Here is a 13,732-nt window from a genome sequence, read left to right as displayed (position 1 = left end):
TGGCAATACTATTCTTTATTTTCTTTTTGAAGGAGAAGCATGCTTTTTTACAGCACCTGTAAACAAGTCAGTGAAGTATACTGTTCTGAGTTTCCCCATAAATATATATTATTATTTTTTTTTTTTGGAATGTTAGAATACCACAACACCAACTGCATTACATAATAGTTACTGAAGGCAAGTTAGGCTATAACAAGGGTAAAATTTTATGGCTAAAAATATTCATAGCAGCAACTTTTAAAAAGATGATTTTATTAAATCAAGTCATTGCACTTGGTCATTTTATTGCTACAGCAATACAAGGCCATTAAATTTTAACACTTCTCATTGCTGATTTGAACTGATTGTCTCATTCTATTCATACATTTCAAGTTTAAATGCAAGCGTAAAATGTTTACCAACATCGAGAGAGCACTTGGGTTGTTGCTGTTTTCTGTGATCACGGTAAGAAGCATAAAAAGAGAATCCTCTGTTACACCAGGCCCATTCTCTCTTCCTATCTTCAGACTTAGATTTTGTAGAGAGGTAACAGCTTTATAGAATGACCGAAGCCTAGTGGTCGCATACATACACACAGTACATCTAACATTAAAATATAACTCCCCAAATTAGTAATATGACGTGTTTCAGAGAATAGCAAACCTGAACAACACATTCACTAACAATTTGGCAATGACAGATGCCAAGCAGTTCACCTCCACTCTGTCATTTATACTCACTCATTATTAAAAAAAAGAGAAAAAGATTTATCCCCAAGTAAAAGCTATTATTATTACACAGCATCTTGTGATATGAACTTTACAGGAATTAATAGAATTCCTATATCAAGAGCAAATACTGGTGAATTGCTAGATTAATCGTTTTTCCCTTTGAATTTGTTGGGTTTTCTTTACTATTTGGTCAAGGACAGGAAAACAGATATGCTACTTTATTATTTTTTAATTCTAACTGAGGCAAACACTTTATTAAATGCCTTTCTGCACTCATGACCATCTTGATCTTATGAACTGGTGAGAAAATGATCAACAAAAACTTTAAGAACAGCCTCAAATCCTCTGGAAACTTCCCCTACCCTATTATTAGAGTGGGGAAGAGTCCTTTCATAAGACTTTACAGTCATCAAGCTGAAGGATGATTTCCAGAATACACTGTTTTTATTTCTACCTAAGGACTTTCATATTAAAAGAAAATTAGATGCAATTTATTTAAGTAAAAAGAAATCATTCATTTGACAAGTCATTTAAAAACATTAGATGAGGAATAAACAATTTTGTTCAGTAGTGACCTCATCAGAAGAGCCCAAGGACTTTAAAAAGTTAAAATGTATTCACTCAACACACAATCAGATTTCCCCCAAAGCACTAAAGTCGTGGATCTAACATCAAGTAATTATGTATTGGAGTGTCTATTATTTTCTATTTCACTCTTCTTTTATTAGAGACAACATGACAAAATTTCATTAACACAAGATTTCAGTACTTTAAGACTAAAACTTAAAGGAAAAATATCGGTTTGGGGGTTTAAACAATACATAACAGAAGCATGATAGATGGTACTTAAAATCTGTAAGTCATTTGCTATAATAAAGCTTAAAGTCTAATCTTTTTGCAAAAAAAAAAAAAATCAAATTTTTACTTTTAATATAAACTCACATATGTTGAGACATTATTATCTGTAGATAACATTTTAAAATGCACAAGTGTTCATAAGTGACTCTGAAGAATCTGCTCTTCATCCATTTTGTGAAAATGCATTTTGAAAATGGACAAGTATATTTGGTTTTAAATAAGCCTTATGATCTACTAGACACTCTTTTTAAAGTTGGTACCTAAACCGATAGCCCAAAACATCTGCACCAGCTAGTTTAGTCCAGCAGGTGAATCACGCAAGGGAAAACCTGAGTATACACACAATGACGGCGCGTCCAAGTAGGAAACTGCACACTGAAGTTCTGAAACTTCCGGAGTTTCGTTTTCTACACTTCCGTTCTTAAAAATCAGAGGCAGGGGCACAAAGAATTAAATCACAAGATCATGAAATGAGTTAATATTTGAGCCCGTAAAATAAGCAGAGAAGTACAGCAATAAGGCTGGTGTCTGCATATTATATGTGCTGTTGTTTGTAGGCACAACAAGTTAAGGGTTAAATTGACATTTTTAGTTCCTTAGACCTCATATGAGCTTAAAAGATAGCTCACATTTTCCCCAATATATTTAACAATCTGATACATTTTAACTAAATTCCTTTTATGAATCCTATACTGCAAGCAATATAAAATATTCCCAAAGTTGAAGAAGTTATTTTGATTATTTCATTAGTTATTACTATATGCATGGGTGAGTAATCTGGTTCATAGCTAGGAAACTATTTCATTACCCAGAGTACAAACAGCACTGCAAACAAACAGGCACAACAGTGTAATCCTGGGTTAAGAAGCTAAACATAAAAATATATATATATACAAAGTTTATATCCCTTATGTTTTATGGGAAAGGTAGTGGCTACAGTTACTATAAAGCTAAATTGTCCCTCTCAAATGATATATTTTACAGATTGTTTGAAAAGATATCACCATATTTATAGTATAGATCTCTTTAAAAATAATACTACAATTTTGATAAAAAAAAAAAACTATTGTGAACTTTCCTTTTTATACAGATTCAGTAGTATTTTAAAGCAAACTCAACAAAAAAGTTTGCAATCCCAGCACATAAGAAATAAGGCCTCTTTTTTTTTTCGTATTGGCAAAACAAAATATATAAAAAAAATTTACCCTCCCACCTACAACTTTTATATAGATATAGTATACTATATTCATATAGTATATGAGTTCATATACTCATACTCTTTATCACAACATCAGCGTTTATTATTTCAGTTGAAGTCCATAGTGTTGCTTCTGCATCCCTGGAACACTGAGAACACTGGGTGCCCGTCACCTCAGGAAGACAGGAATGCTTTCTTCAGCTTCTCTATTTCCACCTAAAATACAAGACATAAATTGAGCAACAGATAAAAATCTTTACTTTAGTAAGGTGTGTGTTCATCATAAGTCAAGAAGATCTGATCATAATTTCAAGCCTCCAGATTTTGGTTTCCAATCTAAAATCTAATTTCCAATGGTGTGATAAATACTTAAAAGGTTCAACAGAAGAAAATGCCACAATGCAAGTTCCTTAGTGGTAGGTAACAACAACAAAAAGAGCAGCTACAGCTGCTTTCGTAGAGAACAATGTTAAATAATGTAATTGAAGATCGGTAAGAAAATCTTTAGCCCTGCAAAGAACAAGAGCATCCTTGAAACCAAATTAAGAAATATACTCATACCTATAATTACACAAAGCGGGCAGTTCAGAATATTTTTTCCCAAAAAGTAGGACCAATTTAGTTCTACATTTTTTACTTACTGCTTAGATAATATTGGTAAATCACTTAACCTCACTTGGTCTCAACTTCCTCAAGTGTAAACTAGTATGTTCTAGATTAAGTTGCCTTTGAAGCCCAAGAATATATATAAAACTCAGTCAGTGGGTTATAAATATGTCCACCATTAGGTAGAAGACATTCTTCACTTAACAGAAATTCATGATTTAAGACACTGAAGAAGAAAGTTAGAAAAATTCACAAAATTTTCACAGTAACTCTAGAGTTGTTTTTAATTTTGACATAATACAAATAACTAAGTTGAGGCTAAGAGATTCAATACCACACTTGTGACTCCATGCAGAACTTGTACTGGTAAAGTCTAAGGCTTTAAAAGCCACAGTTTTTGTACTCTCTTCCCAATTATATCCCTTTCATGGATCACAGCCTTGTCATGGAGAAGGGACTTGTATAACTCAATGAAGCTATGAGCCATGCCATGCAGGGACACCCAGGACAGACAGGTCACAGTGGAGACATTTTGATCATCTTTGACCATTCACTGCATGTAGAAACATTTAGAGTTTACCTTCTCCTTACAGCATCATCCTTCTCTCCCATCATCCCTTTCCCCAATAAGGCATAAAAATAATGCACGTTATGGCTAACTTCTGACAAACAGTTCATTACTAAACGATGAGCATTTTGCAACTGTCGGAAAGTATAATTTCAATAAGCTCACCATCTCCTAATGGATCCTAACCATTCAAGAACAGTTTGCTTATTCCAGGATATTTCCTGGTATTATTCTTTGACTAAGACCATCATGCACTGGAGAAGGAAATGGCAACCCACTCCAGTGTTCTTGCCTGGAGAATCCCAGGGATGGGGGAGCCTGGTGGGCCGCCATCTATGGGGTCGCACAGAGTCGGACATGACTGAAATGACTTAGCAGCAGCAGGAGCAAGACGATTATTAGCCAAACATGTTAGCAGCATTGGATTGAGACAAAATACCCTCAATCTTCAGCTAGAGTTTCTCTTTTACTATGTTTATGTCCATTGTTCATCACTAGCTTTTCGTATAACTCCACAGTATAATTTAATACTATCTGATGTTAATGTTAGGGCTTCCCTGGTAGCTCAGTGGTAAAGAATCTGCCTGCCTATCTATGCAGGAGATGTGGGTTCAATCCTTGGGTCTGGAAGATCCCCTGGAGAAGGAAATGGCAACCCAGTCCAGTATTCTTGCCTGGGAAATCCCACCGAGAGAGGAGCCTGGCAGGCTACAGTCCATGGGGTCACAAAAAAATCGGACATAACTTAGCAACTGGACAACAACAACAAATGTTCATGCTACAGTAATTCAAAGTGTTATTTTTAATTTGGAGGAAAATATAGTTTCTCCTTTAAAACTATGATCCTAAAACTCTACTGCTTTATTAAGTACACTTTTGCAAATACAAGGGTCAAATTTTTCCCAATTAAAAAAATAACACAGGTCACTAAGAAGCTAAATAACAGCCGATTTTGCTGGGAAACAAAAATTAGATGAAATTCTTCAAAATAAGAGACAAATAATTCATTTGACTTTTCATAATTTTTATGACAAACTAAATCATATATACAAATTCAGCATTATTAGTTCCTCTTGCTAACATTAATACCTTATTTCCATGTATGAATATTGTTATGTATAAAAATATAAGGAACAACATTCAAGAAACATTAAAAAAATTTTTTTCAATGTCTACCATGCTTTACACTGGAATTTAACATACATTTAGAAGATGTTATGTATCTCCTACCATTTATTAGTGTGACAGAAATTTGTCAGCAATCTAATATGTATATAGCACTGTACTAAGAGCTATGGGCAAAGATGAAACAGAAAAAGATCCCACCTTCAACAGTACAGAAGTGGGCAAAATAAGTATATAACATAAATAGCGATGGCAGAAAATTATTACGTATTCATCTCCTATAAGACTAAACAACATGAATTTGAAATAAGAAAAACTGCCTTTAATCAGAAGTCTGGTGGCCAACTCAATGAATGTCATTGTTTGAGCAGGGCCTTGAGAATCTACAGAACTTGGGGATGAGAAGACGAGACAAAAGGGACACCCATGAAAATACAGAAGGAGCAAAAATTCAGACCAGGGACTTTCCTGGTAGTCCAGTGGTTAAGACTCTGCATTTCCACTGCAGAGAAGTAAGGGTTCAATCCCTGGTCAGGGAACTAAGATCCCACACACTGCACAGCACGGCCAACGATGACAATAATAATAATCCAGGCAAATCAACTGTAAGGGACAATTGGGGATAAGAAGCAAGTGAGCACAGAAAGATAAACTAGGATTAGGACATAAAAGACTTCATATACCAAGTCAATAAGCTTGAACTTCATTCAGCAAGTAAAAAGAAGTTCTCAAAAACACTGAGTGAGGAAAGACAAGAATGAGAGAAACAAACTAAACAGAAGATAAGAGCATGAGAAATGGACAGAAATAGTGGGAATAAGGAAGATGTTTCGGAGTAAAGCCAGACCTGAAAAGTGAGTGGAATTAGAAAAGATGGAAGTCCCACATCTGCATGACTAGAAGGGCAACAAACTTTCAACACAAACAGAAAATCTGAATCTGAATAGAAGGTATTAAGGGTAACAGGGGACATGCTAGGTGGAACATTCAGGAAGACTACTAGCTGGAAACACAAGAGAGAAGCTGGGAAAAGAAGAACTAGACTTCAGTGGAAGATGCACCACACTAATCGCCATACTCCTGGGCACAGGTGAGCACTGTGGATACAGAGAGGAGGGCTGAGGATGGCACTGCAGGAGCACCTCACTTAGGTGAGGAGGGACGAGAAGTCAGAAGAATGCAGGGTCACAGAACCCAGAACACACTTTGAAAAGTAGAAACGTGAAGCGCTGGAGAAACTGAAGAGACACAGGAGTTGCCTTCAGAAACCCAAGATGCAAAGGACTGAATTAAAAGCGAAGAATTACTGACTACAAATATATGCTTTTCTTGTGCTTTTGCTGGTTTTGCAACAAATGAAAAGAGAAAACTACAGATCAAGAGGGTAGCAAGACCTCAGGGGGGCTTTTTATTTTTTTAATAAAGAGGAAAATTGAGTATTTTCAGGCAAAGAAAGGAGAGTACCAATAAAGGGTACATGTCAGATAAAAAGAGTAAAAACGGAGTTTTGATAATCTGCCAAATACCTTCACATATAGTATCTCAACAAGTAAAGCTAAACTAGGTAAGTGACTTCCTCATTAAAGCTATGTAATTTAATACCTAAGAGCAAAGGTTCTGAAGTCTGGCTGCTTCTGTTAAAAAATGTTAGCTCCACTGCTGACTTAATCATTCTAAACCCTAGTTTCCTCACTCTTAAAATAGGAACAATGATGCCTACAAGTTGTTATGTGTCCAATGAGACAATGTTCAGGAAGTGCTGAGTCTGACATATGCGCAGTTCTGAACTGAAAGTCACAAGGCTACGTCAGAAGAGGAGCTCAAGTTTGTTTGTTTGTGTTTTTAAGAAGTTCCATGTTTGCTGTTCCACAGTGAGAACAAAAAGACACAGGGTAAATAAGAAGGTAAGGTAAAATAGGGAGGAGTATATCAGACTTAAATACAAAATGGGAAGAGCCTCTTAAGAAGAGGAAACACTGAGATATGCAGGAAAAAACTCAAACACAAAAAAATACAAATGAAGACAGAAGTCAGTGAGGATGGAAAAAAAGGAAGATAAATAAGTGAAACTGTCAGTCATCAGCAGATTGAAGATGATGACATTAGCTATAAAGTAAAATTAATTCAGTGAGAAATAGAAGTCAGCAAATCTAAAACCATTTCATTGCCATTACCACTACCCCTGCCCCCAAGCAAAAAATGGAAAAAAAGTTTAACTGTGAAGAAAACTACAGGTCAAGAGAGAAACAGAGTGCAAAAGATCTCGAACTAGACACTTTTAAGAGACAAGAACGATGTCTGCTTTATTTAAGAGTGCATCCCGTGTGCCTCATGCCTACAAGAGTGAACGCTCAAAAACATTTGCTGAATGAATGAATGGAATGTGGCAGGGAGTCAGCAAGAGATTAATTAAATGGTGACCCATGGTAGGGAGTGTCCAACCAAAGCAGGATAGCATAATTTGTGGTGGAACCAATTGCCCAGTTGGGTTGGAAAAAACATGTCTAGTTTATGCTGACTACAATCTCAATGCTGGAAGAAGTGAATTACCTCTAGATTACTTCTCATTTCCTTCTCTTCTTCCAAATCTTTTCGTAGTTTATCCAGTTCTTTCCTAAAAACAAAGTTATTTATTGCTGTTAAGTCTTTCAATTAATAAATGTATTTGAGTAAGGTGAACAAATCTGTTGGCTGATATCCCAGAACATTAGGAAAAATTTTACAAAGGAAACAACCACGTTGATTAGAAAAACTTCAAATTCTCTAGCTGAAACAATTCAAAATGACAGTTAAAAGCAAAGCAAAAGCAGGGCAAATCTGAAAGAATGAAATTTTTAAGTGAATACAGGTAATTTTCCATATTCAGTTATCATCCATTTCAAGGCAGGACACACAGCTCAAATAAGGTGATAAAATGAATGTGACAGTATGTCACAGGGCAAAACAAATTATAGTTTTTAATAGAATAAACTTGAACTTTACATATATCTTTCTCTCTCTTTTTTAAACTTAAATATTACATTAAACTCCAAAATCCAAACCAATAACAAAAAACTTCAGCCAGCAATTCTTCTCCTATAACTCATGTTTTCATTTTTCTAGGCTTCTTTCTATCTTTTTATATCGTCATTTTGCCTTCTATTTGATTTTCCAGGAGGAATTCAAGACTTTTAAAATAGTCTTTGGAAAGACTTCTAAAAGATCTGATATATATGCTTTAAAATATAGGTCATTAATATTTTTATTCATTCAACAGCTTATTTAAGAGCATCTACGGGTAATCTGTATATGTATTTCTTAGTTCTTAACAGCACACTTGGCATCAAAAATGTAAGATGTCCCAACCCATTTATTTTATAAATGCCCAACTCAACCCTAGCAAAAAGTGATTCAAATCCTCTGAGAAGAAAAACAAATATACATGCAGACATATCCCAGATCCAAAATAAGGTGAATCTTATTTGCCAGTACTTTTAAGACTAATTAACCCCTATGTTTGACATTTCTAGCCTCAAATTACATTTTTCAGGCCTATCTATGCTATAACAGGCATTACCAGCTCACTTCTTTTCTGGCTGTAGTCAGGCACTCCACGGTACGCATGCACCACACCTTGCTTCTCATTCATCAACTGATGGACATTTAGGTTGTCTGCACTTTTTGGCTGTTATGAAGAACACTACCTATGATTTTTGTACAAGTTTTTGTTTGAACATTTGTCTTCAATTCTCTTGGACAGCATTATACCTTGGAGAGGAATTGCTGGATCCTATGGGAACACGACAGTTAACTTTCTGAGTAACTGTCAGGCTGTTTTCCAGATTGGCTGTACCATTTTACATGCCCACTCTCTCAATGCATGAGGATTCCAATTTCTCACTTCCTTGCAAACACTTGTGATCGCTCAGTTTTTATTATAGCCATCTGAGTGGGCATGAAATAGTATCTCACTATTTTGATTTTGATTTGCGTGTGCTAATGACCAATGGTGCTGAACATCTTTTCATGTGGCTATTGGCCATTTTTCTATAATCAAACTGCTGGAACCTAGTCTATAATTGAGCTACTACTTTCTGTTTTCACTGATTTGCCTTTTTCATAATCAGGCTAGGTTTCCTTATTCAAGCTTTCCAATTCCTAATTGGAATAATCAGAATTAATAACTGAGTTTCTAATTATTCTGTTTTCTAATTCAAGCTTTTTGCCAAGAGGAGACACTATTAAAAAATTTCTTTGAAAACAAACTTGCTCATACTAGAAACGTCTTTACTTGATGTATGTAATTTGGAAGAACTCTTTACACATGTGTTAAGTAGTACTCAAAGAACACAAGGGCTACTTACCCATGGTCCTTTTTCAGTGCTTCCACAACACACAGCAATTCAACAATCTGAGCTTTAAGTTCATCCAAGGAATTTTCTGCTTCTACCTTAGCTTTGATTTCTAATGGAGTTAGAAAAGAAGCTGTATTTGGTTTAGAAGTACTTGAAGGTGTTGGAAGGTGCACAGGTGGCTGAAAACATAATAAACAAAATTTTTATTTTATTTGTATTTATATTTAATAAGTTCAAAGGATTTTTTTTTTACCACAAGGAGATAAATAACTGAAGTAATACTTTCAAGATAAATGATAAACTTGAAAATCAAAAAAAGCAGCTTGATGTTCACAACTGGAAAAAAACCACTAAAAGACCAAAGAATAAACCTGTAATTACTAAGGGTTTTTCTTAGAAATGTCAAAGGTTTCATTTAAGAAAAAAATCCATTATATTTATCTTATGGCTGCCTATTGGACCATCTAGAAGCAAGAATATAAAAGCATTATTAAGGTACTACTTTGATCCTTCATATTAAATAGTTACTGTTTAGAATATCCAAAGAGCTCCAATGAAAAGCAACTATAAAGAATGCAGTAAGTCCAAAGAGGCATTAAAATGAATCCATGGCCTGATACCCTTTTCCTATTTTACTTGGGCACAGCAGGTATTGATAAAATTTCAACAGACTGCTGTCAGCTGAGAGAATCAGATTAAGTGTATCTGATAATCTGAATGGCAGTCAGATGCCCTGCAATGAATCTGAGGAGCAGGAATAATCTTCTCAAACATAAGATGTGTGTCAGTTGTTGTAATACTATCTTAAATTAAATGGCAAGGGTCTAGAAAAGGCCCTCAACACCATGCAACAGATGGAAGAATCGAAGTCATTCCTGTGTGCATTCAGTGCTTATTATGGTGTCAAGCTCACTATGATGAAAGGAGTAAAGAACTGTTGGCTTCTGCAAAACAGCCCGTGTTTTAATGGGAAATGAAACAAATGTATAGATCTATGCCTTAAAAATTATGAAACAGGTAGCATTTGTGCTACTCATTTAAAATAATGTAACCCTCCTAAAAAGAGATCTACAGAGAATAATGCAACTTCAATTTAACAGTAATCATTTTATTTAGTTTTAGTAGGCATTATTTCTTGGCTTAAGAAATAATCCTTCCTGACAGACACTTTTAAACCTCGTAATTCTGATGTTCACAAAGAACGCTACAAATCATACAAATCTTAGACCATGATGCACCTCACCTTTGGAGAGTAGCATGAATCCTTCTTGTGTTCAAATGGCTTTAGGTTGGCACTGTCATCTTCTTTTGGTAACTTCAAGGTTTTTTCTGGGCTTTGAGTTGGCTAAATGATTTTATTTTTTAAATCAAGAAACAGAAAACACCAAAGAAAGAAAAGGTAGTAAGCATCTGGATAATAAACTAAGCAACTTTTATCACTGTTTTCAGCAGCTACTGTTCCAGATATCCCGTTGTTGTTAACAGCATATTACATAATTTCATGCAGTAAGCATGGAAAAACAGCTTGTCTATTAGCAACAAAAATTTTCTCTACTTACATTAACTTAAAAGCATAATAGTGCTTAAGAGGTAATATATTAATACTTCAAGTACTACCAGTATCCCAGGCGATGCACAGAAAGCATAAAAAGAAGTTATAAGGGGGTGGGGAATGCTCTCACTTTTTCCTGAAGTGAACAGGTACCACTCAATTCTAATTATTGTTGTTGGACAAGGAGATTACACAGGTCCCCTGTCTCCTTTCGACACTGTGCTCTATGGTTATGGTCTTGGGACAACTCCATTTCTGATTCTGTAATCTTCCATTCCACATTCTGCGGAAATGAACAGGTCTCTTTCCCCATGTCTCTTAAATACAACCCTTGGCCACTTATGTATAGCTGTCTTTCTGATTTTTTAAACTTCAGTGGAACTCTAAATCCGCCCCCCTTTCTTATCTTTGGAAGGACTCTGGCTTTGCTAAATGGTCTTGCTTCACAGCAGCAAATGTAACTCACAGAATGTGCACCATTGAAGCGGCCAGGCAGTCTTCTTCCAGGCATCTTCGGTCTATTTGCAGTGAGATGTAGTAAGTTTTCTGAGGAAGCGATGTCATCAAAATTTACAAGATCTGGAGAATAAAAATAAACATATCTATTAAGAGATAACTGCACATTTTAAAAGGTAAAAAAGAATGTCTCTGTATTTTCAACAAACTATAAAATTAGAAAGAGTACCACTAAGACTCACAAGTTGACCTGTGCTTTTCATATGCATTTGGAAAACAACACTCACCCTCAAACACTAACATTCTCTTTACCTGATACATTTTATATATCAACAATATAATGTTCATATCTTCAATAGAGACTTAGACCTCAACAAAGTTCTTATTGAAAAATATAAATCCGTATCATAAGCTGTGTGTGTGTTAGTTGCTCAGTCGTGTCTGACTCTTTGCGACCCTGTGGACTGCAGCCTGGCAGGCTCCTCAGTCCACGGAATTTTCCAGGCAAGAATACTGGAGAGGGTTGCCATTTCATACTCCAGGGGATCTTCCTGACCCAGGGGCTGAATCCAGGTCTCCTGCATTGCCAGCAGGTTCTTTACCGTCTGAACCACCAGGGAAACCAGTAGTATGAAAAAGCCAATCTTCCTAAGTTCTTACTTACAAAAAAAAAAAATCTGCTTCAACTCAGAATTAATTACAACATATCACAAAATTAACTCATGGAATGTGTATTAAAGTTCAAGTAATATCCTAATATTAAAATGTTAAAAACTCAATTTTTTATCTGGAACCCTGCTGCTTTCCAACCACATTTCTTAAGGTAAAGATGAAGTGTAATTTAATGTCTTTATACATGTATGTGCATAGTATACTGTAGCTGGGCCTGGACCTATTCATATACTTCACTGTACTTCTGTTCAGACAGCATCCATGTGTACGAATCAGATGACAGTCATAAATCTAAGGCAGGTTCAGACAGCAAGGGAAAATGCTACATACATCATCCATGTGCTTTCCCATCACCAAAGGCTGGTTGACCTTTCATTCAGTATCTTGAGTTTAAGAACAAATCTAGGTTAATTTGCATCTCTGAAACAATGGTATATAATACCTTCCCTTTTGCTAGATGGTCCAGAAAACCTTCCTGAAGGAGCTGATCTTTAATTTTGAAGCCCAGATATCTATAAGTGGTATAAGAACCCTATAATTCCAGACACTTCCACTATTATTAAAATCTCCCTCTGGCCCAGATTCCAAACAAAGAACATTAATCACAGCAAATATGCCATCACTCATTTCGGCAGCAAGGCATCTTTCGCCTTGTCTTCCAAGTATGGAATCATTCTTCACGCTGCCATTGCCTAGAAGTTTAAAATGCTTCCTGTCAAATATTTACATGCACAGATTCAAAGAACTGCTATTTCTTAAAAGAAGTCCAAAGACAGTTATCATTATTGCCTTTAAAACTTAATCAATTTTCATATTCTAAATAATTTAGAGAATTTTTTTTAAAGGGCTGGAAGACACAAAGGTAAAACAGGCAGAGGTTACTACTACTTGGCAATATGCATTCTGTAATAACTGTATTTGTTGACCTCTGTTGATTCTTTTCCATACTCATGTTCTGGGGTTGCTTTATTCTATCTTGGATCTAGTCACTAGGCTAATATATCACAACAGGCAATCTAATATGCTTGGTTTGATTTCTGTCTTGAATTGTTTGGTAAGTGTACACAAATAATTATAATATACACCAAAGCATAATAAGAAACACAGCGGCTTTAATGGAAAATGCATTATATAATGTGAGAGATCTTGAGTTTAAATATATATCTAAATATCTCATTTGTTAATTACTGCATAAATGAAGAAAACAGTCTTTAAAAGGTGTTAAAAATATGCTATAGTTTGAAAGGTTAGAAACTGCTTTTTACACTGATACATACATACTGACAACCTACAAAAAAAATCTTGAAAAGCACAATCCAGTAATTTTTGCCTATGGAGATTATTTTCAAATGCATATTTAAGCAACATGCAAAAAGAAAAAGAAATAAAAACACAAGAAGAGATGAAGCTAAATGAAATTTAAAAGGTAAATGAAAGGAAGATTTACAAAATTATATATCATGCTCATGTAAAATGCCTTCTATATGTCCAGTTTTGGCCCACAACACCAAGACAAGTAATTTCACTATTCTAATACTCTCTCAGGTCCTCCATTTAAGTCACTGGGTTAGTAAAATGAAATAGTGCACGTTTCTGACTCATGATATGTTTGAATGTTTTTAATTTTACCTAAGAGTGGTATCAGTGAATCTC

The 13,732-nt window shown here is 35.2% G+C and overlaps 1 protein-coding gene across 6 annotated transcripts in view; it reads right to left on the bottom strand.

Annotated features, from left to right (window-relative positions):
* Nucleotides 1-13,732, bottom strand: part of CD2AP (CD2 associated protein) — an 86,312-nt gene continuing 72,580 nt past the window's right edge. For all 6 annotated transcript variants that reach the window (XR_015153280.1, XM_086372038.1, XM_086372042.1 and 3 more), the window contains 5 exons: nt 11,418-11,530; nt 10,643-10,744; nt 9,409-9,578; nt 7,616-7,679; nt 1-2,982 (listed from right to left, as the gene is read on the bottom strand). Coding sequence is in view for 5 of the 6 variants with exons in the window: in XM_086372038.1 (XP_086228164.1) it covers nt 2,941-2,982; nt 7,616-7,679; nt 9,409-9,578; nt 10,643-10,744; nt 11,418-11,530 (491 nt within the window). In the remaining variant the exon portion in view is untranslated. The remainder of the gene's footprint in view (nt 2,983-7,615; nt 7,680-9,408; nt 9,579-10,642; nt 10,745-11,417; nt 11,531-13,732) is intronic.

The sequence above is a fragment of the Bos grunniens genome, chromosome 23, assembly GCF_055505025.1.
Source record: "Bos grunniens cultivar Pamir isolate PY7600 chromosome 23, Bosgru_T2T1.0, whole genome shotgun sequence".
In the NCBI taxonomy this organism is placed as follows: domain Eukaryota; kingdom Metazoa; phylum Chordata; class Mammalia; order Artiodactyla; family Bovidae; genus Bos; species Bos grunniens.
The sequence above is the reverse complement of the archived record's forward strand: the minus strand, read 5'-3'. Positions and strand labels throughout refer to the sequence as shown.